The 24,019-nt window shown below is 44.2% G+C and overlaps 1 protein-coding gene across 1 annotated transcript; it reads right to left on the bottom strand.

The window, feature by feature from the left end:
* Positions 1-628: 628 nt before the first annotated feature.
* LOC118776295 (guanine nucleotide-binding protein subunit alpha-14-like) lies at positions 629-17,848 on the bottom strand. The gene is made up of 7 exons (XM_036526515.1): positions 17,716-17,848; positions 6,102-6,286; positions 2,463-2,617; positions 2,122-2,250; positions 1,472-1,601; positions 1,035-1,188; positions 629-838 (listed from the first exon to the last, which is right to left on the bottom strand). The coding sequence occupies exons 1-7, from the start codon at positions 17,837-17,839 to the stop codon at positions 648-650; spliced, it is 1,068 nt and encodes a 355-aa protein (XP_036382408.1). The 5' UTR covers positions 17,840-17,848; the 3' UTR covers positions 629-647.
* Positions 17,849-24,019: the final 6,171 nt, after the last annotated feature.

Here is a 24,019-nt window from a genome sequence, read left to right as displayed (position 1 = left end):
TATTGAGTCAGAGGTTGCATTCTCTAACGGCAGTATTCATTTTCCAGGAATATACTGAAATAAATAAATATATAGCTCACATTTATTCTAATCAGAGTCTGATGGCTATTTAAAGGTATTAAGCATAGTATAAAGAGTCTCATACAGTAGAGTTTGACCCAAGTCCTCAGTGTTTCAGGGCAGGTTGTTGAGACGTTTCTGGAAACCCCAGATTTGTTAGGGGAGAAATAAGACTTTTCCCTACACCATAACTCATACAAAGAGCAAATCACCGCACACTCAGACACATTTATATTTTTCAGTGAAATTCAGCTTTAAAATAAGATTCTACACAAAACAAAATGCTTCATTTAAACAAGAAATACAAATGTAAACTTAAGCCAGTATCACTGACTTTTTTCTCTAAAGTCAACTTTTCCTTTTTTTTTCCTTCTTTCGTTCTCATCCATTCACTTCAGCCATTTCAAATTCCTCACATTATGCATCTATTCCATCTAAATCCGCTTCCTCAATTCTGGTCTGACCCCAACAATCCGTTAGTTTCCTCAAGCACCGTCTCTGAACTGCAGCTGTGTACACTCTCACTCTAAACCCCTTGTGACTACTCTGCTCTGAACCTGCACTGCTGGTGACCTCTGACCCTAAACCTACACCAGGTTGAACTCTTTGAGGTTGTGTCTCAGGATGGTGTCCTTGACGGCGGCGAAGACGAAGCGGATGTTCTCTGTGTCGGTGGCGCAGGTGAAGTGGGAGTAGAGTGTTTTCTCTTTGTCGGGGTTCTGCTCCTGGTACATCCTAAGAATAAACTCCCGTGCTGCCTTGGCGTCTCTTTGGGGACCTGGGAATAATAAACAAATATGCTTTAATGAGCCATATTTAGAATGGTTATAGATGTGCACCTAACTTGTGACTCAATGCACAGGCAAACTATGCATGTGTCACATATTAGATGTGAGAATTTAAACCTCTGGTCAGATATAACTGGTCTTTGTCCACTGTTTGCATTCTTTTGACTACCTGGGCAGGTGACTCACCTTTAAACTCAGGGAAATAGTTGACTACATGGGAGTGTTGAATCTTTTCCTCCAGGATGTCGGTCTTGTTGAGGAAGAGGATGACAGACGACTGCTGGAACCAGGGGTAGGTGATGATGGTCTTGAAAAGGGCTTTGCTCTCCTCCATGCGGTTCTGAAGATCAGGTTCGCAAACAGTCAGTGACAACAAGCTAGCACTACCATGTCAATCACCTGACATAAATGTGTGTGTGTGGGTGTGTGTGTCTGTGTGCCTTTACTCTCCACTGTTGGTTAGAGCAGAACTCATCCTACTAAATCTTTAAATAGTTCAGGCTTTTTTTCTGACACATTACAGATTAATATTAGGTTTTATTTCTGTGCTGCAGAACTATTTTTAAAGTCCCTGCAAAAATTAATATCTTTAAAAAAAGACATGATGAAAATGAGGAGCTCACTGCATTGTCACACTCTGCCAAAACTTGGTCGTATTCGCTGAGCGCCACAAGGAAGATAATGGAGGTGACATTTTCAAAGCAATGGATCCACTTCCTCCTCTCTGACCTCTGACCTCCCACATCCACCATTCTAAAGGGCAGAGAGCATCACAACATCAACAGAGTATCACTCATTGCAATAGTGAAACAAAAGACATCGGGATCATTTCTCCCAGGGGCTTCTGGGAACTCAGCACTATAGCAGTACTCTGTTCCAGCTGGGCAGCGGTATAGCAGTATGTGGTTGGTAAAGGGCTGTTACCAAAGTCTGTAACCCAAAGGATACAGGTCCAGTTGGTACCATGAGGAGGAGCTTAACCCAAATGGATTTAATAAATATCCAGTAGGTCTGACTCATCTAACTTCAACATTGCCAACCAATAAATGGCCAAACTTGGATTGTTTTCCATTTGACATGGCAGATTAGAGCATCCATGTGGAATACAGTAGTGCCTCATGTGGTCAAACTTATTAGATGTAAGTTAGTGTGACATTGCTGTTAACCCTTTAAGGGGCTATTTTAATAGATATGGATCATCTTCAGTAAAGTCATTCCACCGACTATCCATGTGAAGACCACGTCTTACAGGCGGAAGGTCATGGCCACTTACCTGAAGACCACATTTTCCAGGTCGAAGGGGTATTCGATGATCCCCGTGGTGGGAACTCTGACCCGCAGGACGTCCTGCTGGGTGGGCAGATAGGAGGGGTCCGCGATCCGGTCCAGGTCACTCAGGTAACTGAGTTAAATAATAGGAGCCACTATCAGCTACCACAACAGAATACAGGCATGGGCGACCTACACATGATTCAGGATGGTGTAGGGACAGGAACTCATTATTTACATTTAAACCAGAGTTAAAAACAACAGCAGTAACACTTCTAGAGGTATAAAAACACAGTAATTACAGCCATCACGTGTCTAAAAAGCAGAGGGATGGATCTGGCTCACTATTTGGCGGAGTCGGACAGCTGGTACTCCCGCCGGCGGTCGTAGCACTCCTGGATCCCGTTGTCCTCCCACAGGCAGCGGATAGCGTCCACATAGTTTGGCTCCAGCGTGTTGACCATGTCCACCTCCACCTCGCTCACCATGGCCGCGCGGCTCTAAGAGAAGAGCACAGGAACATGAACACTACCCCCAGAACAGATCTGACCCCTCAGCCTGGCTGGGCTTCTCATTCTGCCTGTGTTTATGATGATGACAAAACCTTTCATTCACAGTGCTTATCATGCATTAAAAGGAATCGTAGCTACAGTAGAGAAACTAAAAAACGTAAAAATAGATTCAAAAGCATACTGGACGGCAGTCACAAAATAATAAAAAATACATGAAATACAAAAAACAAATAAAACATTTTATTCCATGCATTAACAATTCTGAGTGAAAAAATTCTATCTAATATTGAGCACATTAACGCTTCAGCACACTCCAGAAACATGACCACATGGTCGCCACCAACTGCAGTCCTGTGGTCCCTGTCGATACCCTGTTGGTATACTCTGACTATGGGACTGCTGGTACATGTTAAGTTGTGGGGAGAAAAATATCACATGAACCCTGGCAGGAATCATTGTTTTTAGAATTGCCACACCCTGGCCGTCCTGTTTAACCTTATGTGATTTCAAAACAGCCAGTCTGATTTGCCCAAAGATCAGTGAGCTGAGAAAGGCTGGGACTGGTTTCCTTCATTTGCAATGCAAATGCTGGAACAGCAAGCTCTGTGTGTCTGTTCTTTCGATTCACTGGCCTCTTGGCCCCCTGCTCTCTGATTGGTCAGTGGTTCATTCATTATTAGAAAGAGCCTGCGTTATCTGAACCCTGACACACCCAGAAGAGCCTGTGATTGGCTGGTCTGTGGCTGGTCGCTGGCAGAGAGACAATTTTGCAAATGCTGCCTGCTTTTGGTCTCGCGGACTTGGCTCTGCAGCACGGTTCCCCTTTCCCAGGCGACAGCGGATCGCGAGTAACTCCGCAGAGACCGCAGCTCTCTGGCTGCCCTGCTGCGGACTCACAAACACAGCGCACCACACCTGTGGCTTCACAGGCTGACACCCTGTCCCCACGCGGGTCAACTCACAATGGCACTGCACCTCCTGGGATTTAAACCCGCAGCCCACAGTCTGGCTCACTGCACCACTGTGTCACATTGCTGGCCATTCACACTGTGGCACTCTGCTGCAATGCCCACGGATGTGCTGGGAGTCATGGAAACACCAATGAAACAGAGACCTGCACAGCTCCTTGGCCAATGATATGCCAAAGAGGCAACAACTGACATGCCTCAGGGTACATATTTCACATTTATGGCTGGATGACTGGAAATATCTGCCCGCTTCCACTTACTGTGAGTCATCTAGGGTTCCTTCTTTTTTTTCTTGTTTTTTGCTCATTCTGATTTATTTGCAGTGTGTTGTAAGTTTCATGCAAGGCAAGCCATGTCCAGGCTTTAGCAGTTGTTTCGCATACACCAATCTAGAGTCCAGTGCTGTAGCCACTACTCCACCCAGAGTAATCTCTCTAATTACAGTGGCCTCTCCTCAGCCATAATGCATTTGGCAGTCAGGGCATCACTGGCAGGCCAGGTGTTTGGGCGTAGCACAGTGTGTGATGCTGGGATGTCATTTAGAGAATTCGCAGAAACTAGGTGTTTGAGCAGAGTCAGTGAGCAGGAACTGGAGAGCAGACACATACTGAGAGATAGACGGCAGATGCCAATGGACAGAGAATGCAAATACAGAGATAAATTCAGACACAGAGACATAGACAGATGTCTGACACATAGGGAACACAGACGGTGAGTAGATGCAGACAGAAAGTAGATGCAGACACAGACAGGGAGTGGACAGTGAGCAAATGCAGACATGGAGCAGACAGAGAGGTCCTTCAGTTACATCACACCACATACCATCCCGCAAGCTGCACACACTTGCCACTAGGGGCACCAGAGCGCTATCACTATCTCACCGATACTACTGTCTGTAGCAGCTTTCAGTGAATCATGCATTGATTATAGGCCTTTCATGGTTCCTTCACTCCACTCTAATGGTATCTGACTGTATGTAATATCCATAATGAGGGATGCCTCTCCATCTGCACCATCTTACTCTCCATAGAGAAGCCAGGCCTGGACACAGAGTAAAGCTGAAACACAGCCTGCCAAAGTCAGCCTGCTCCAACTCTGATCTCACTGTGCTGATTTAGAGTATCTGCACAGCGGCCTGACGCTGGGGGAATGACTGCTGTAAATCTGAGAGTCCATTTAAGGCCATTATCACAGAACTCTTGTCTGCTTTCACTGGAACACCTCACTCTCCACCACATCTGTAATATTCATTTGGATCAGGAAGCCAGACTCACCCAACCAGCAATCCCAAAAAGACAGTAATAATCTATCACCGCTGGCCAGACAGACACCTCATGCACATTCAACCAGGATCTTTAATCTACTAAAAAGGCAGGATTGTGTCCTGAGCTGCACCTGAACTGTCAATGTCAACATGACATAATTACGACGCTGTCAGTGACGTAATGGCAATTCTATCTGTAATGTAATTCAATTTCTCTCAGTAACATAATTGTAACGTTTTCAGGGTCCTCCATATTGCTGAGTTGGGATGATGCTGCCCCTGTTCATCATTAGTAGTAACAGCCAGGCCACCCCCTCACGGTGCCATGGTAATGCGTCAGAGAAAGGTGGAGCTAGGGGAGCTATCACATCCCAATGGTGAATGTGATGATCAGAGGCCAGCCTTTTCACTTGGCCTCCCAATCTAATTCAATTCAGTTCAGATCAATTCAGAAGTCTAACACAGAGTATGCATTTCCAAAGCACTGAAATAACAGAGGAGAAGAAAACTAACAACCAAACTATGAAGAATAATGATAAATAAGATATTGAGAGCAGTAGCAATGATGATGATGTCAGCAGTAATGATGAAGCTGCAGTTGCCTCCTCAATGCAAACTGCCACATAGCAGGCAGCCAGTGTGGCAGTGATGCCCTTCCTGGTCTCTGCCAGCAGAGGGAGTGCTGAAGCCCAGAGCAGCTGCCTGTGGTTGGAGTCTCTGGCATTATTTGGAAGAGAAACAGTATATTTTAAGCATGTGGTGGATTTGGTGGTGTCCTGACCCTAGGATCTGCTCGCCACACCCCTCCCAGCACGCCACTGTTATCAGCATCACCGCTGTCTCTCTCCTCCTGATTTACAATGCAAATACGAGGGTACGATGGGCTCCACGACAGACTGGGTGTGTGTGTGTGTGTGTGTGTGTATGTTTGGGGGTGGTGGTAGGGACAGTGGGAGGGTGACTACACCTGCCTTTCTCTCCCTCTCCCTCTCTCTCTAACTCTCCCTTCCCTCCACTGAATCGCAGACATACCTCAGTGTTGCAGTTCAGTGATACCAAAATATAAATGCCTACCCACACACACACTCAGCACTAAAGGAGAGCTTTCCACTTTAACACGCAAGAGCTGAAACTACAACAGCCTGCAGGATGTTTACAGGTCACTTCAGTGGCAGCAGATGTTTCGACCCAATAACATGAGGCCGTGTTCTACGAGTGCAGCAGGAGGTGGGGCTCTCACAATGTTCTGGCTGTCTGTGTAGGCGATGTTGAGCGTCTCCATGGCGCGGATCATGGACTGCATGGCGGTGAAGATGTTCTGGTACACCAGCTTGGTGAAGCCGCGCTTGTCCTCCTCTGAGTAACCAGAGCCATGGATGATGCGCATCTGTTTGATGAAGGTACTCTTCCCGCTCTCTCCAGTACCTGAGAACACAGAACACAGGAGTCAGAGAACACAGAACAGACACATCAGACTCACTGGGTGTTGACAGCTCACTTTCAGCTTTGTGCATGTATGTGTGCATGTGCAACGGTTATCACTCTGGAGAACAGGACCTTTGCTTACACATAAAGTCGTGTAACCACTGTGTGAACATTATGAATTGGTTATGAGCAAATTATGGGCAACTTTCGTAATTGATCGAAATGGCATCGCAGGCATAAATTTAAATGTACACTCAGCAGAGATTTTGTTAGAAGTCTGCAGACCATATAGAATTATAAAAAGTGAGATTTTGTTGTAAAATGTGTTATAAAAGCTTCCACTAGAGGGTGCCCTCTGAGACACCAGTCAACTACATGTTTAACTCTGAGGTTTCTAAAATAGTTTTTCCTCTGTAAATAATTATGCCAAGCAAAAAAAAAAAAACATATCAAAGCTGTAAATCGCGCACTCTAATACTGGGAAATGTAACTTTCTAATCTCCAGTTCCACAACACATAAAGCACGGCTGTGTTTCTCCCAGTGTGTCAGATATGTTTACATTCCCCAGCCAGTGTACCCAGACTCCTGAGAGCTGCACTCTCCCTGTGTCTCTCACTCACACAAACCTGCTTCGTTGACCTGGGATCTGTGAAAGGAAAACACTCTTATAGCCTCACCCACACATACATGGTCATATACATACATAAACACACACTCACGTAGACACATGCATACAAACACACATGCACACCAGTAAACACACACACGTGTTCATGAGTACACACAAATACTCATAAAAACAGATTCATACAGTTTCACACACACAAACAGCACAGATCCAATTCTCTAGTATATTGTTACTAGTATAAGGCATTGGTTATTGCAGTGTGTGACAGTTTGGTTAAAATGTGATGTGGTGGTTTCTACCTGAGGTACTGTCATTCACATGCCCTTTTTGCACACACTTATGTGCTTCTCTGGGTAACAGCCAAATGAGTAAATATAAACAGAAAGTGAGGGGGAGCAGGTTTGTGTGTGTGTATTTGCATATAAATGTGTGTATGCATGTGTGTCACTGTCCAGTACAGTAGATGTGGTTGGTCTGAGGTAGTGCATAACGCAATCTCTGTTGCTAAGTGACAGCAAATACCAGCCACAGAGCTGGGAAAAGCCCAGGTCCTGGTATCCATGGAGACCAGCCAAAGAGGCAAACACAGAATACAGAGGGGGAAATCAGAGGGTGACTTCTGAGAAAAAGTCAAGTGCTATTAACTCCTCGCAATTGGATTAGACCAATCAGAGTGGACCACAATAGACCCATTCTCTTTGTAAACCATGTGCAGTTCCCTCTATAGCTCCGCCCACTACAGTGACCATGTGACCACATCCACCAGTGATCACTGACACCATGGTGAACTGGGAGCTTGTCCTGTCCCAGCTAAAACGTGATTAAACAGGTCCATCAGTTTGAACTATGATGCCCCTAAAATCTGCCCTGTATCTTCCCTGGACAGGCTACTGAACTTCTGTCCACATTTAATCCTCTGTGTGGCCCCCCTTCTTTCTGATTGGACAGAGTGAATGATACCACCAATCAGACAGGTCCTACTGGTACTGGGTGTGCTATTCCTTCTATCTGGTGGGCAGCATGACTCACACCACCAATCAAACAGGTCTGAATCTTCCCCGTTTCCAACATCCCTGTGCTTGAAAATCACTGTCATGTGTGCGAGTGAGGGACATAATCTGTATGACACAGTGAGTCAGAAACAGCGCATAGAGCCTTTACACAGTGCGTCAGAGATCACACAGAGTTTTACACAGTGAGTCAGAGACAGCGCATAGAGCCTTTACACAGTGCGTCAGAGATCACACAGAGTTTTACACAGTGAGTCAGAGACAGCGCATAGAGCCTTTACACAGTGCGTCAGAGATCACACAGAGTTTTACACAGTGAGTCAGAGACAGCGCATAGAGCCTTTACACAGTGCGTCAGAGATCACACAGAGTTTTACACCGTGAGTCAGAGACAGCGCATAGGCTTTACATAATGCGTCAGAGACAGTGCAGAGGCTTTACACAGTGACTCAGAAACAGCACACAGAATCTTTACACAGTGAGTCTGAAACAGCGCATAGGCTTCCCATTATGAGTCAGAGACAGTGCACAGCGACTCCTGGCTGATTTTCACCTAGCATGGATGGACTTGCTGAATCCCACTGGATGAAATTAATATCCAAATGAGCTGGATTAGCGCAAACAGCTCTGCTATTATGGATCCATGCAAACCACATCCATTGTATAATGCATAAGTGCTGGATTAGTGCAAACTGCTCTTACTGTATAATATATATGTGCCAGACTCAGCAATATTCTACCCTGTAATATGATTCAGAACAGTTTTTTTTTCACATTGAAGGTGATTATTTACCTTTTTGACTGACTGATTGGGCAATTTGTCAATTGATCGACTTGCTTGTTCATTCATTGATGGATTGATTGATCATTACGGTTTTCCCTGTTGAAGCTGAGAGAAACATCACCTAAGCAAGAACATAATCAGGCACCTCATCAAACATTAATGCGACAAAATCAATACAAATACACATGCAATAATAAATGGGATAGTGTGCATGAAGGAGAGGCATGGACAGAAGCAGAGGCTGATAAGATATTAGGGAAACAAAACATTCATTGTTACAAAAATCCCGGAAACAGAGGACTTATCCTGCACTGTTTCCAGAGTGACACATCCCACTCTTTATGGAGAGCTGTGCTGAAAATCTGGACAGAAATTTGAAGATTTTTTTTCCTCTATTAATTATTTATATTCCTTGAATGGGTGCAGAGCTGGGGGGACCCCTGGCGTGTGAGATGGTAGGCAGTGTGGAGGTTAGGAGTGAGGGGTTTGAACTTCTGTCGTGGCAGTGCTGAAGGCAGACATGGAGAGTGAGGAGTGCTAAGCGTGAAAAGGAGGATATCTGTCAAGCAGAGAAAAACACATAAACAAACTTCTACATACATACACCGATGAGCCAAAACATTACGACCACTCACGGGTGAACCAAATAACGGTGATCGTCTCCAACCGAGGGCACATGTCAAGGTCTGGGTAGATTAGATGGCAAGCGAACAATCGGTTCTTGTAGTCAATGGGCACACGAGTCTCGGAACTGGACCTTGGAGCAGTGGAAGAAGGTGGCCTGGTCGATGAGTCCCGTTTTCTTTTAAATCACGTGGATGGCCGTGTACATGTCCACCGTTTACCTGGGGAACTGATGCCACCAGGATGCACTGTGGGAAGACGACAAGCCTGTGGAGGGAGAGTGATGCTCTGGGCAATGTTCTACTGGGAAACCCTGGGTCCGGCCATTCATGTGGACGTCAATTTGACACGTGCCACCTACCTAAACATCGTTGCAGACCAGGTACACCTCTTCATGGCAATGGCATTGCCTGATGGCAGTGGCCTCTTTCAGCAGGATTATGCGCCCTGCCACACTGCACACATTGTTCGGGATTGGTTTGAGGAACATGATGAAGTGTTCAAGGTGTTGCCCTGGACTCCAAATTCTCCAGATCTCAGTCCGATTGAGCATCTGGGGGATGTGCTGGACCGAGAAGTCCAATCCATGGCGGCTCCACCTCGCAACTTACAGGACTTGAAGGATCTGCTGCTAATGTTTTGGTGCCAGACCCCACAGGACACCTTCAGGGGTCTTGTAGAGTCCATGCCTCGGCGGGTCGGCGCTGTTTTGGCGGCACATGGAGGACCAACAGCATATTAGATAGGTGGTCATAATGTTTTGGCTCATTGGTGTATATCAGTGTACACAAATCTGTAAAGAAAATCCCTTCAGAGGTACCACAGTGATAGACATACAACATGTATAAAGCTGACACTTCAGTTCGCGTAAAATCGTTCCGAAATTCTAAATATCTTCATGAAATCATTGTGGGGAAACTATGCTAACACTGTGTTTGCTCTGACAGTGGCCTCCATACTTGGGAAGATTTAAAGTTTACACTGAGTCCTCAGTACCAATCTGAGACAGAACAGACACTCTCCTGTGACTCTGTTTTTCAGACCATGGGTTATCTACTAGAACAAACAGCATTCTGGACCAGGGCAACACCAACCAAATAACTGCCATCACATGTTTCCTAAACTTGCACTGAAGACAGATTATTAGTGTAACTGATTGGCTGGAGACAGATTATTACTGTAACTGATTGGCTAGGAGGATGCTCTACTCCAGGGGACATAGCTTCCAGCTGTCACATACCATTATCCTTACAGTATGTATCCATATTTACACAAGCATTGCAGGTAAACTACCTTTTAAACAGTTAAACAGCAGTGCCTCACCTGGAAATCAAACCTTCACCCTTCTGGTTACCAACTTATGGCTTCTGCCTAGCCTCAGAGGTACCTACCTCAGAGATACCTAAGGGCCAAAAACACCTGTGGGAACAGTGGAGTGGCTCAAGGTTCTTTTTGGTCCTGTAACATCTGAGACAGGATAACAATATCACAAAAACAACATTCATTGAAACTACTATTGCTGTAAAAACACAGGGATATAAAGGGTTCCTTTAACTATAACTACATTTCTGTATGGTGGCTAATGACATGATGGCACAACCTCCTAAAAACAACACACGACTCCTTGCAAAAGTGAGGGTCAGCCCAGTTTGCCGAAAGACGCTGCCATTTTGCAACCACTCTGCAGCACATCTAGTCACACAATGCAAATGAGTGGCTTGAAGATGTGAAACTAATACAGGATGATCTATTTCCTGTCTGTGTCTACCTGTCCCCAGCGGAACACAGCTCAGAATTTCAGTTCTTTGGAGCTAAAGGGGAAAATATAGATTCAATCCCCAGTCACTGAACCTAGAGCAGCATCAAGGTGTTGATTGGGGATCAGAATTATATGTGGGTAACTCATCCTTGATCAGCTCTGGAGGCAGATAATGTTCAGAGCAAGCACAACGCTCTCACTATACTACCCTCACACCTTGTCTACTGTAGTTCTAAGCTCAGCCTCACTGCTGAGAGAGTTTGTGAACTGCACATGGTTGCAGGGAGTTTGCATGACCACAGCCAGCGGGACCACTGCCTAGAGCACTGCCTAAAGGGACGCAGGGAAATCAACCTGGTTTCATTCATTTGTTGTCATTTGTTGTCAATTTCAGCTTCCCTTTCCCTCTGAAATCTCATTCTGAGTAGCTCTAATCAAACAGAGAGACACAGGAAACAGCCCACAGTCCATACACATACAGCAGCCAACTGTCAGTTACAGCGTAATCAACTGACTCCAAAGTGTTACAAAGTTCTACAGTATTACTGTCTGACCCCAAAGGTATTACAGCTACAGTGTTACAATATAACCCCAAACAATGCTACAACCAGAGTGTTACTATCTGACCCTAAACAACATTACAACTATAGTGTTACCGTCTGATTCCAAACACCGTCATAGCTAAAGCATTACAGTCTGAGCCCAGTGTTACAGCTAAAGCAGTACCATCTGACCCCAAACACCATTACAGCTACAGTGTTACTATCTGATCCTGAACAGTATTGCAGTTACAATGTTACTATCTGACTCCAAACAGTGTTACAGGTAGTGTCACAGGTTACAGCTACAGCATAACTACCCGCTATGGCCTGGCCTAAAATCTGTAATACAAACGTCAGCAGAGAAAACCCTTTCAGAAAAGACTGAAAACATGGACAAACCATTTGACCTTCCCTGACAAACAAATGCATCGCTGAGAACAATCCATGCTTTGTGTGCAGCCCGCGCCAAGCCCCCAAATTCACTTAGAGCAGATGTTCTGGCGGGGGGGAGTAAGAAAAACGCTCTAGTGGACAGTTTCCTGCGTGATGCTCCAGTCCCCATGGTGCCCCCTCTCCGGCCTGTGGCGACATGTTCTGGCCTTACATGAGGACAGAATGTTAACATGCAACTGTGACCACGTGCCTAAACTGGTGCAAGCTGCACTTCCAGACATCGGAAAACTCACGCGGAAACACGCAGAAACCTCATACCATTACTATGTTTCTAGCTATCTAACATCTCACTTTTGAAACTTAAACCAACTGTCCTGCCTCACTGTGATCACTGACAATCCCCTGCTACTTACTGAAAGAGTAGGGGTCATAACCATGGGGTCCTCCTCCAAGACTGGCTCTCTACATCTAGCTACCTAATCATATCCTGAAAGCTTATTGGCTGCTCAATGCCTTGAATGCTCAGCTGCCTTTTTTTGTCCTTCCCGCAGGGGAGCAAGGCAGAGGAGGACAAACACACATGACTAAGGGAGTGATAGCTGGGCCTATGTGGGACTCTGCTGTTCCCCTCAAACCAAAGCCCCACCCTCTGAAGACTTATCTAAAACCCAGGAAACATGAGTCTGACAGCACATTACAGAATAGCACATTGTTGTGTTACAAGTCCATATGCACAGTGCTACGAGATCACATGCATAGTGTTACTAGCTTGTTACAAGAGCCAAGTTACGAGTTACAAGACCATATGCAGCTAAAGAAAGTGTGGGAAAGAAGTTGTACATCAGCTTCGCACAATTTGAACTGAGCAGGCAGAGAAAGCCTGGACTGTAGCAGAGGCCGTTTCGCTGTGTTGGCTGGTGGACAGGATTGCCACGCCTTGGCTTTCATACGGCACCGTAAAGCACAGGTCCTTGTTTCAGCTTCTGCACCAGCTCATCCACTCACTTCATGCTGCAGAATCCTGCTGTGTGAGTGTGATGATCGCTGGGTTTAAAGGGCTAATTAAGGAACTGTGTGAGGAGATGTAATAATGCTGGTGAGTAGGACAAACCTCAGTTTGCATGGAGGAGCAGGAGCTACCTGCAGTAAGTACTGCACTGGCAGATCACATCTACCTGTCTGCTCATTGACACTGCTGTCAAAAATGTTCTGTCAGACCAAGTCACTTTGGAGGCTCGTACATGTATTTCAACTGCAGAGATTGGCTCACTTCAAGACTGAGGAAATATTGTTACTCATTTGCCTTTAATTTAGGAAAAGAAGTCCCAGTTCTAATTCCTGATTGAAAACAGTATAAAGTTCAGATACAGCCACTTCCATCCTAAGAACCCATAATTTAGGCATCAAATAGAAGCAGCCAATCAGAGCAGACATACTCATGTGTGCATACTTCTTGACAGTTTAGATTTGACATAGCACCGCTTCAGTATTCAATTAGATACATGTATTGTGTTGTACACTATATGTATAGCTATTTGCATTACATTGCTGGAAGTGCATAAGCATATTTTGTTATGAATACGAAGCTGCTGTAGTTACACAAATATGGCCAGGACGTCTGGCTCCAGAGTCTGGAAAAGTCTGACTGCCATGGAGAGATACCAAACATTCCTGCAGCGAGATGCTGTCCCGTTTCAGGAGAACAGACTCAGCATGGCTCCGTTAGCAGAGCTCAGAGAAGCCTGTGCAGGCACCCTGCGTGTCCTGTACCCACCCCTGCAGAGAGCAGATGCCTCCACAGAAAGCCTGACTCCAGGCCTGTTGTTGTTGTTTGTGTCATCAGGACTCCATCTCCCATAATTCATTGCAGAATCCCTTCACTACAGGGTCTGGACCCTGTCCTGGGTCCAGTGCAGGTAGCATTGTGGCTGTGGAGCTCAGGTTCAGATGATAGGTGGAGAAGATGCTCCTGTTGCCCAGATTGAAGTTATAAATGTCTGGAGTCACCAGTGGAGTTACAGAAAGGGTGAAAAACTTCTGAACAAAACACAGTTTATTGACCAGTCTATCAAACCTGTCTCAGCACAACAACAGTGACTTTTACCTGGGATTTCTCCGGTCTTGGACATCTGTTTGATGACTTTTATATAGCCAGTCACACTATATGTTGTTAGTGTGATTGTTTCTATGTAGGCATACTATGGGATGTTTTGTATGGCTCCCCTAGGCTAACCATGCAGTGCGGCCACTGCTGTGCCTCCGATGAGCTCCTGTTCTTATACACTGACCTAACCCCCACTCTCCACATGCACTCCTGTTTGGAGCGCAGCTGAAGAGAAAGCTCACAGTGTTTAGGTTCACAGTGTTAGATGTCTTAAACTGCAGTATGTTTTGCTGAAGGGCAGCTCAACGGTTATTTAATCCGTTCCACCTGAATCGACATGCATCCGACATGCATCTTTGCACACTGTGCATGTGGAACCCCCTGGCCTGGGTCCCCCCGCCGCGTCAGTGTAAACGACGCGCAGCTTGTTTGGCAGTTCTGACGTGTAAACGGTAAAAGCGGCAGTTTACGCGCATGAGGGAAATGAAGCAAGGAGCCGCAGCGAGAAAAACAGGCAGTAAAGTGGGACCGGACGGCCATCAGGAGGGCAGGAGTGGCAGGAGCCTCGCTGGTGCAGTCGGGCCCTCAGGAGACCAGAGGGTGAGGCAGTGAGGCAGCGCGCACGCTAATGAGCGCAAAGAGCAGGGGCAAATGGCCCGTGTTTACGAGCGTCACGCTCAGGGCTCTGGGAGGCGGCCGGGTTAAGTGTGCCCCATGCTCCTCTCAGCTCTGTCCTCAATGCGGTATCACTCACCAGTTCAGAGACATCCTCATATTTAATTGTTACCAGCTGTTTCTAAACGACTCAGATTGCACGTCACTGTTTACAGTTTGACCTCATTAAGACAGATAGGCAAATAGCCGTTTATTTGTGCTGCTGCCCTCATTGATAATGGTGATTTTCCATGTGGAGAGGCACACTCCTTGTTTGCAAGAGACTTGCATAAATTAGCATGTCTGTGAATTTCAAAACAGTAATGGAAAGGATGTCCTAAAAGGAAAATGACAAGATTATTTAATGTATTTGAACAATGACTGTGGGGAGTGAGGAAATCATTTGGAAAGTTTTAAACTGCAATGAATGAATGAAAATAACCTATTTTTAAATAATCAGTTTCCTGTATAGATAAGCTTCTGTATAACATCACTTTTACCTTCTGGTATCAGAGCATTTTTGCACTGTGGAAGGCTGTGCAGCTTAATCATAGCACTGGGGGATCTTATATGACATAGAACCTGATCATTTAATGACAGTGCCTAAAAACTATGAGACAGACTCAACTTCACTTCCTATTCCTGTTAACAGGACCCCTGGAGTCTGCCATCTTGCTCCCACTGCTACAGGCAGTGGTTCCATTGCCACTGAACTGGAGGGTTTTGGCTCAATCTGCTGGTGTTTTCTCATTCATTTTAAGTCACAGCTTTGAGCATTATTTCAATTCTTTTCCGCTATCACAAGTCTGACTGCCACTGAAAGTAACAAAAAATAACAAATGCATATTTCTATAACAGCAATACTTGCTTATAGTTTGCTCCCCAGACATAAGGACAAAAGTTATACTGCAGTTATACTGCAGGCTACACCACCCTCAGTCAGCCAAACACCACAGAAAACAAGCAATAACATGCCTACATTCACACAGCCCCTGGTATAGCTGAGGTAGTACCTCAGGACGATGGCTTCACTGTGTAACAGATGGCTGACTGCCACTGCCACAGAGAGCTCCCCAGGGTTGGAGTAAATGCTGTGTATAGTCGTAATGTTAAATCATTATATAAAGTTGTGGTTATGCAACTACAGAAAAAATTATCCCTGCATTCAACACTTTAAAGCCTGACATGAGCCCTTAAAACATTTTATTGAACAGCACCAAGCATTACCACAGACTTACTATTTGTATTAAAAATAATGTTCAAGTCTTTGACAAATCTTTTTTTCCTACAAAAAAAGACTCCAGACTCTTCTTGATTGATGTATTGATGTATTGATGTATTTCAACTGAAATGAACATTTCCGCCTCAGGCTGGGCAAGGTACGTAGCACAGAATTGCCTTAAAAAAATATCCAGCTGTACAAGTGGGTAACACGTAAAAAACTGTAATGTATGCGAGTCACTCTGGATAAGAGCGTCTGCTAAATGCCAATAATGTAGTGTAATGTACAAGCCGCAAGCCGGACCAAAGTTGAATTTCCTGTGTTGCATGTTGTAACTTCACACTGGTGGCACTTAAGGGCCTCTCATGTCCTCCTGTCCTTCCTGCACTGTGGCCTGTAGATTCCAGTCAGTCATTGCAGCTACTGGGTACTGATCAGATGGTGACATACATGAGAGCATCTGAACAAAACCAAGCAGAGGTTTTAATTAACCCTTTAGGGACAGAATGGTTTTTCCATTTTGGAGTCACCTTCATTACTTTCTCACACTTGGCCTACCCTTACACCAGCTGTGCTGCTGCACAGTCTCATGCAGAATAGTCCTACTGAGGAGCACAGTGTAACACCAGCAGGAGCTTCTCAGCACAGAGATATAACAGCACAGCGTGAACCCAGCACAGAGCTACATCAACACAGGGCTACCCCAGCACAGACCTGAGCCGGGGGATGTCGACATTTTGCGGAAACATCTCATGACAACCATCACACCACAGAGGCCAGGCTGATCATGCTAACGTTCACAGCACAATAGCGCTTTTGCAGCACTTCTTCCGGGACTCTGCGTGCTGAAATCAGATATAACCAGCTCTCTTTGCATTCATTTCCATGCGTGATAGCGCTCATTTCTGAACGGCTAGTCGCAACCACAACGCGTGTGTGTGAGAGCGGCCAGCAAAAGAATACGTGCGAGATCTGCCAATAGCGGGAGCGCGCAAGCAGGGATAACATCAAGCTGTACTGTCCATTTGGTTCCTCTTTTCTCTCATTAAAATATCATATGAATCTGCCACCTTCTCTGACTTTCTATGAATAAAAATACTTTTTTGTTATCAGCGTGGAAAAAAATGTATATATGAGTCACGCAAACCCCCGATGGCCCTAGTGACCTCAGTATATTAACTCTCTTTATATGGAAAGTCGAACACGCACCAGGAAAGCACATGATGCCGGTTCAGTTCGAGTGCCACACCCACCACACCCGCGAGCAGGTATAGCAGACTGGGCTTGAACGCTTACTGACGGAGACAGAAGTCGCTATGAACGAAAAAAAACACAAGGACCGCTATACAATGGCATCCTCTTTAGAAACAAGGAAGCTAATTCGAGGAAATTTAAATTGTCAGAAGATTTACATCTACACACGGCACGTCGGCACCTCTTAAATCTTGGAAATTGTATGGCTAGGTAGCGAAATTTTACATCATGTTTCTAACATCATTTCTAAACATCCATCTGTGCGTTGTTCTGTTATGGCAAGTAATTCATCGTAGGTGTTAAAACGGTTATTTACTTCAGTCAAAGCGATCATCTCAACTGTGCACCGGACGCCCAGGTGGAACACTTTTATTTCTTGGCCATAAAATGTTGCAATGAGTTAGACTTTGTCTTGACAGAGCACTACGTCTTCATGAATGGGACATTTACTTACCCAGCAAGAGCAGTTTGAGTTCTCTGCGCGAGTCCTTCTTGTCCCGGCGGAGCTGTCTCTCAATCTCCTGATTAATCCTATGACATTCCTTTTCTTCTGCTGACAAACAGCAGCACACAGCCATTATAGACACGGTTAGATATCGAAGCTTAATGAACTCAGGAGAAATTACTTGATGCAGTTAAATCTTCAAATAAAACACGAACGGTTCGTAGTGAACGTTTCTAATCCAGGAACGCGCCCCTTTGAAGTCGATTTTTGTCGCTGCACAATAGTATTCCCTCTTTACAAGATGTAAACAGCAAGTAACAGTTTACTCCCACAAGTCCTGGCTTTGAAATGTCGACAAAGTTAATCCTCCTTTGCCACCGCAGATATATATTCCAGTGTGAAGTTCTGTGAAGTCGGAGTCATTAAGGGGTATCTGCTGCATACAGCCGGCTAGAGTGCGCAGAAAACTGTTGCGTATTTTGCGCAGTCTCCTCAATATATCCTGGATATTTGTGCTCCCTGTTGGAGTTTCAAGAGGGCGGAGCACGGCGCACGGATGGAGAAGAGGAAAGTTCGTCTGTCAAGATGAACTCTTGTTCATCCTCAGTTTATACTGGTGGTTACCTGGCGACCAACTACTCTCTGTGAGGCGTTTCACTATGCAAAAAGTGTCCTCCCCACAGCCGTGGACACAGTCTCTTGCTAAGTCATAAACACTCATGTAAATAAAAGCACTTTTGAATACGAACAACAATCAGAGAACATTTAAGTTAGATATTTTAAATAAAGAAGAGGGAGATGTTGCGTATGTAAAGTTTTTATGGTGTGGAACCAATTTTCTGGTTATCCTTAAATTGCCAGTCAGCACACCTCTCTCACTGCCCTCACTCAGTAGACAGATATCCTCGCGGCAGCTCTTGACAAAACCACAAGCGTCGGTGGCCGCTGCAGATATTCGCCGAGTTTCATCTCTGCAGTATTTGCTTATTCACGGTTCCACGCTGCAATAACGCTGGCCATCTTCACATCCTGTCCACATCCCAACCCGACTCCAGTGACATGAAGCAGCCTGGCGTCCGCACCCCCTCTGGACAGGATAGCAGCCTGTCACAACCCAGTACAGCAGCACCAACTCTGCAGTGCAAGACTACGTTTCCAGCAGAGAAACACGGGCTATTTTAGACCTTGGTATAACTTGGCTGGGGATTGAACCCACAAGCTTCCGGTGTGAGGGAGTGCGCAAACCACAAGCGAACATAACCAGCGCTGACATGCTTCAGTTGTTCAGTGCAGTGCACAGCAAGCACAAGTGCAGCTTGTCTTCCAAATGACTCTGGATGATTTAGGTCGATGTGACAGTGACATGGAAATTCCCAATTCAGACGAGAGAAGGTGATATTAAAGTGCTCTGTCATACTCATAATTCATACGTGTTTGTAATGAGAAGAGTCCCCAAGTATTGCCACACACTTAGGTGGAAGTGAGAGACTGAAGACTCATCATCAACAACATGGGTGCAGCTGTAATGAGCAACAGTGAAGTAACAGTGTAATGATCTCAACCAATCATAACATACTGCTTTGGAGAACAATTCCTTTTGTCAGCAATCAGTTATGAAGCCCCAATTTCCCTCACTCCCACTGTAGTCTTCTGCTCTGTGCAGGCACCTGACCACTTGATTTGACCAATCCCGTCACAGTCAGCACAGTCTAGCTGGATTTCTGTAAATTGGTGTGCTAACAGCTGAATGCAGAATTGACCGACTGAAACGGAAATACCTTCAGACTCCAGAATAAATCAGCAGTTTTAATTTAATTATATCAGGAGCAACCTTCTAACAAGAAGTACTAGCTCTTTAACATATACAAGGAGAAAGCTTTACAATGACATGATCTTTGTCCTTTCAAGTCTAAAAATTTCTTTAAAAATTAATTTAAAAATCGTAAATGCTTCATTGTTTTGTAATTTATATTTTTATTGCCAAATGATATCAATAATAAACTTGGCTGACCAAGCGTGACCTCTCCTCTATTTTACAGAGTATTCTATTCAGGAAGAGAAAGAGGGAATTCTGGTCCTTAGGGCAAGGATTGGACAGGGCTGCAATCCTTTCATCTCACTGGAGGACTGTGCAGTCCCTTCCTGGGATAGATGGGGCATGTATTGTTTTTTGGGCACACAAACTCTGGATTAAAATTCAATATTTGTTCAGAATTCAGAATTAGCTAATTTTCTCAGTGCAATGTTATTTAAGTAAAAAATTAAGCAATTAAAAATTAAGCAATTCAATTAAAATAAACTCTATAAAATATACAACATGTATATACTTGTATTCACAGTATGCTTATTGTTGGTCTGAATAAATCTATATACATTTATTATGAATAAATATATAGGGTAAGTCAGTTTTAACTATTGCAATGTGTATTTTATTCCAATCATCCACACATGAGTGTAAACAGGATAAAAAAACTATTTACAAATATTTGCATGTCATCTTTTTTACATCCTACAATCGTGATGTAAAGTACGACCCATAAACGCAAGACATTGTTACTCAGTGTGATTTTGAAGGATCTCCAACACAGATTTGACTATCATTATGGAAGCTCCATAAGTATGTTAGATCTATCAGTATGTAAGGTCTATCATAATGTTTTGCAAGACAGTGCTAAGAGCATTTGTTACAGTTGGCTGGAAGTTTTAACTTGTTGGCTAGCTATGTTACATGTTTAGATAGCTTCCCAAACTGTCATCACTGTTCGCTAACAAAATAGCTCATCGATTAACAATAGTGTTAACAATCAAGACATCAATCTAGCTAATAAAGATGTAATTCTCAATTCAGACTCTTGTCGCCAGCCTTGCTTTGACACCACCTTCGGAGTTCTGGCAAACGCACAAACTCTCAGCTATGAAGGGAAGCCATTTCCTGATCCTCTGCTGGAACACCTTCAGTTCTTTCTCCCAGGACAGCTCTGGAGAGAGAATTAAAGATTAATGAAAAAGGACCTTGTATTTTTCTCTTTTTTATTTTTATTTATTGACAGAATGATACAATACAAATTAAATAATACATTACACTTTCCTTCTTTTTTTTTTTTTTTTGTTTTGGAATGAAATTCCCTTCCCCCACCCTCCCCAAACATACCTTAGCAGCTGGTGTGTACAAAATACAGCATCGCACAATTATGCAATTACAAATGCACATTCTCACAGCCATACCCCCACACTTGTCTGACGCATAGGTCCACACATATCTACAACAGAGTAGTGTGAAATACACTTATTGACAATGTATTAGCCATCCTGTGATGCCATCAAAATTCAGGTCAAAGAGAGAACAAACAGAAGAAAAAGAAAGAAGCAAAACCTCAACCACAGTAGAAAGTCCTCATCCAGTGGGTAATTCTCTAATACTTTCAAAATATGATAAGAAAGTTTCCCATTTTGAGTAGAACTTTTCATGGATTCCCTCAGTGTGAATTTGATATTTTCTAGTTAGAAACAACATCACATCCTCCAGCCCAGCTGCAGCAGATGGAGTAGTGGCAGATCTCCAGGCCAGCAAAATTCTCCTACGGGCCAAAAGAGATGTGAATGCAACAATGTCAGACTGGTTTGCATTTAAAGGTAAAGTTTCTTCTGCTGTTCCAGATACATCTATTAGAGGGCAAGGTCCTTCTGTCACCCCAAGGCCCTCGCTGATGGTTTTAAAAGCCACTGCCCAATAATTGTAGAGGTGGGGGCGGGACCAAAACATGTGCACTAAATTGGCTGGAGAGAAGGAGCATCTGTCACATTCTGTGTCTGTCCCAGGATATATTTCAGCAAGCCTAGCTTTGCTTAAATGAACCCTGTGCAAAACTTTGAATTGTATGAGACCCAGTCTAGCACACAATGATGAGGAATGGACCCTTTTCAGTGTTTTCATTCAATAACCCTCAGTTAGCTCTGTACCCAATTCGTCCTCCCATCTGATTTAAATCTTTTCCAGGTCCTTCATCACTAAAGCTAAGAGTGAGTCTTTCCAACGTTGTAGTGGGTGGGAGATCAGGGAAAGAGAGAAAATTGTCCTTGGCAAAGTGACAGATCTTTAAATATTTAAAGAGATGATTATGTGGGACATCATATTTTCTACACAGGTTATCAAAACTATCATATATATTTTCAGTGTACAAGTCCTTAATGTGCGTAAGACCATTCAACCCCCATTGTCTAAAGGTTGAGTTGAGTGTAGAGAGAGGGAATAAATGATTTTTATGAATGGGACCCAAGACTGAGGCTGTTGTAAACTTATAGTGGCAGCGAAACTGATTAAAATGTTTAAGGGTGGAGAGCACTCATGAGAATATTACTTGTTTAATGTTTTAGGAAAATTTGAATTTGGTAACACGTCTGTTTCCTGGATTAACCTATTATACAGTATCATTCACCTTTAGCATGCATTCAGACAATTATTCTCCATCTGACTCATTTCCATTAACAGGTGGCACTCCCCAAGGCTGCCCAGGAGCATAAACATTTTCTAAGACAACAGGTTTTTGTAAAAGAGAAATAGGCAGTCCAACCTGTTTGAGTTCAACAAACTAAATAAATTGGAAAATAAACAGGGATGCAGGTTACAAAAGCTTATAGCTCATAGTTTACCTCTCCAGAAGAAAAGCGTCATCACTGCATCAGTAGTTAAACTCATTGCTCTTCCTGTTCTTCTTCTCCCCAGTGCAAGTGGTAAAATTCTTTGGCATCCTCTGGTGTATCAAAGTAGTGTATTTTGCCTTCATGGGTAACATGGAGCCAGGAAGGATGCAAGAGGCTGAACTTGACCCCTCTCCCGTAAAGCCAGGATTTCACCTCCTTGAAAGCTGCTTGCTTTCTACCCAGCTCCATGCTGAAATCTTCATGGAAAAACACCTGATGACCACCAAAAAAGAACAGTGGGCTTGAGAAAAAAAGAAAATTGCCTAACCGATGGGTTTAAAAATCTCCAAAGGTCCACGTAACCAGTTTGTTGCATAAACACTGAGAAGTCTTTTGCCATGCCAGATGCATTTACTGGTGGGACCTAGCTAGCAGTGGATCAATAGCACAGTTCAAGTCTCCTGAGAACATTAACTGGTGTGTATTCAGGTTAGGTATTAATGACAGAAGGGTATTTGCAAATTGAACGTCCTATTTAGGAGCATAAACATTTACAACAGGCAACAATAGACAACAGTCATTAGGGTCAGTGATTAAATCAGATGGTGTAAACTGTATTCTTTTGTTGATCAGTATTAACACACCTCTGGACTTGCTATTAAATTTGGAATGACATTTTTGACTAACCCATACTTAATGGGCTCAATTACGGTCTTCCAATCTTAAATGCGTTTCTTGTAGAAATAGCATATCTGGTTTTAATTGTGTGAGATGGGAGAAAACTTTAGCTTTTTTTACTGGGCCATTTAACCCCTTTACATTCCATGATAAAAACCTCACAGGGTGGCCTCAATCAACATCACCTATGTTGATCATATTAATGGGCATACAGGGCCTCTAGTCCTTCATTACCAATAACACACAGTTAATAATGCCAATTCTTTGGCATCTTCTGGTGTATGGAAGTAATGTATTTTGCCTTCATCGGGAGACTGCGCCAGCACAGCTCCTGCCTCCGTCTGCTGAATCCGATGATGCACTGCTTGTCTTGGAAGTAGTGAAAGAAAACCAGGAACACTCTTGGTCTGGTTTTTTAGGCTTTTGGGTTTTCAGTTGGCTTAAGTCCGGTGGGCACGCGAAAGCACTAGAGGTCTAGTGAAGAAATACTTCCCCGCTACTTCCTTGAAAAAACTCGGCCATGATTTTGAAAGGGTCCGACCCCTCCAACATTTCGGGAATGCCAACCACTCTCAGATTGGATCTCCGTGATTGATTCTCAAGGTCATTAACTTCTCCTTCAGCAGTGTGATCTCTTTGTAGTGTTATCATGGCAATTTTGACTTTCACCAGTCGGTCACTGTGGTCATTTAAGCCATCTTCAACCATGTGAAGACATTCATCATGGGATTCGTAGTAGAATTCACCTGTGAACACCACTTTGGAACAAGTTAACAAGGTGCATTCGAGTTCTTTTTTCAGGAGAGGCTGCACCGCTAGTGTCATATCAGAGAAAAGCACTGAGAGAAGCCTCTCGAGGTCCTCCGGTAGAGCAGGCACAGTTCTGCAGAGAGATGCTGTGGCCCCATCCTTCCCGTTTCAGCCCTTGCTGCTCCCCTCCCCAGTTTTATTCTGGAGGTGCATTTTATTCGCCATTTCCCTATTCAGAAATGTC

This window comes from Megalops cyprinoides, chromosome 4, assembly GCF_013368585.1.
Source record: "Megalops cyprinoides isolate fMegCyp1 chromosome 4, fMegCyp1.pri, whole genome shotgun sequence".
NCBI classification, from domain to species: Eukaryota; Metazoa; Chordata; class Actinopteri; order Elopiformes; family Megalopidae; genus Megalops; species Megalops cyprinoides.
The sequence above is the reverse complement of the archived record's forward strand: the minus strand, read 5'-3'. Positions and strand labels throughout refer to the sequence as shown.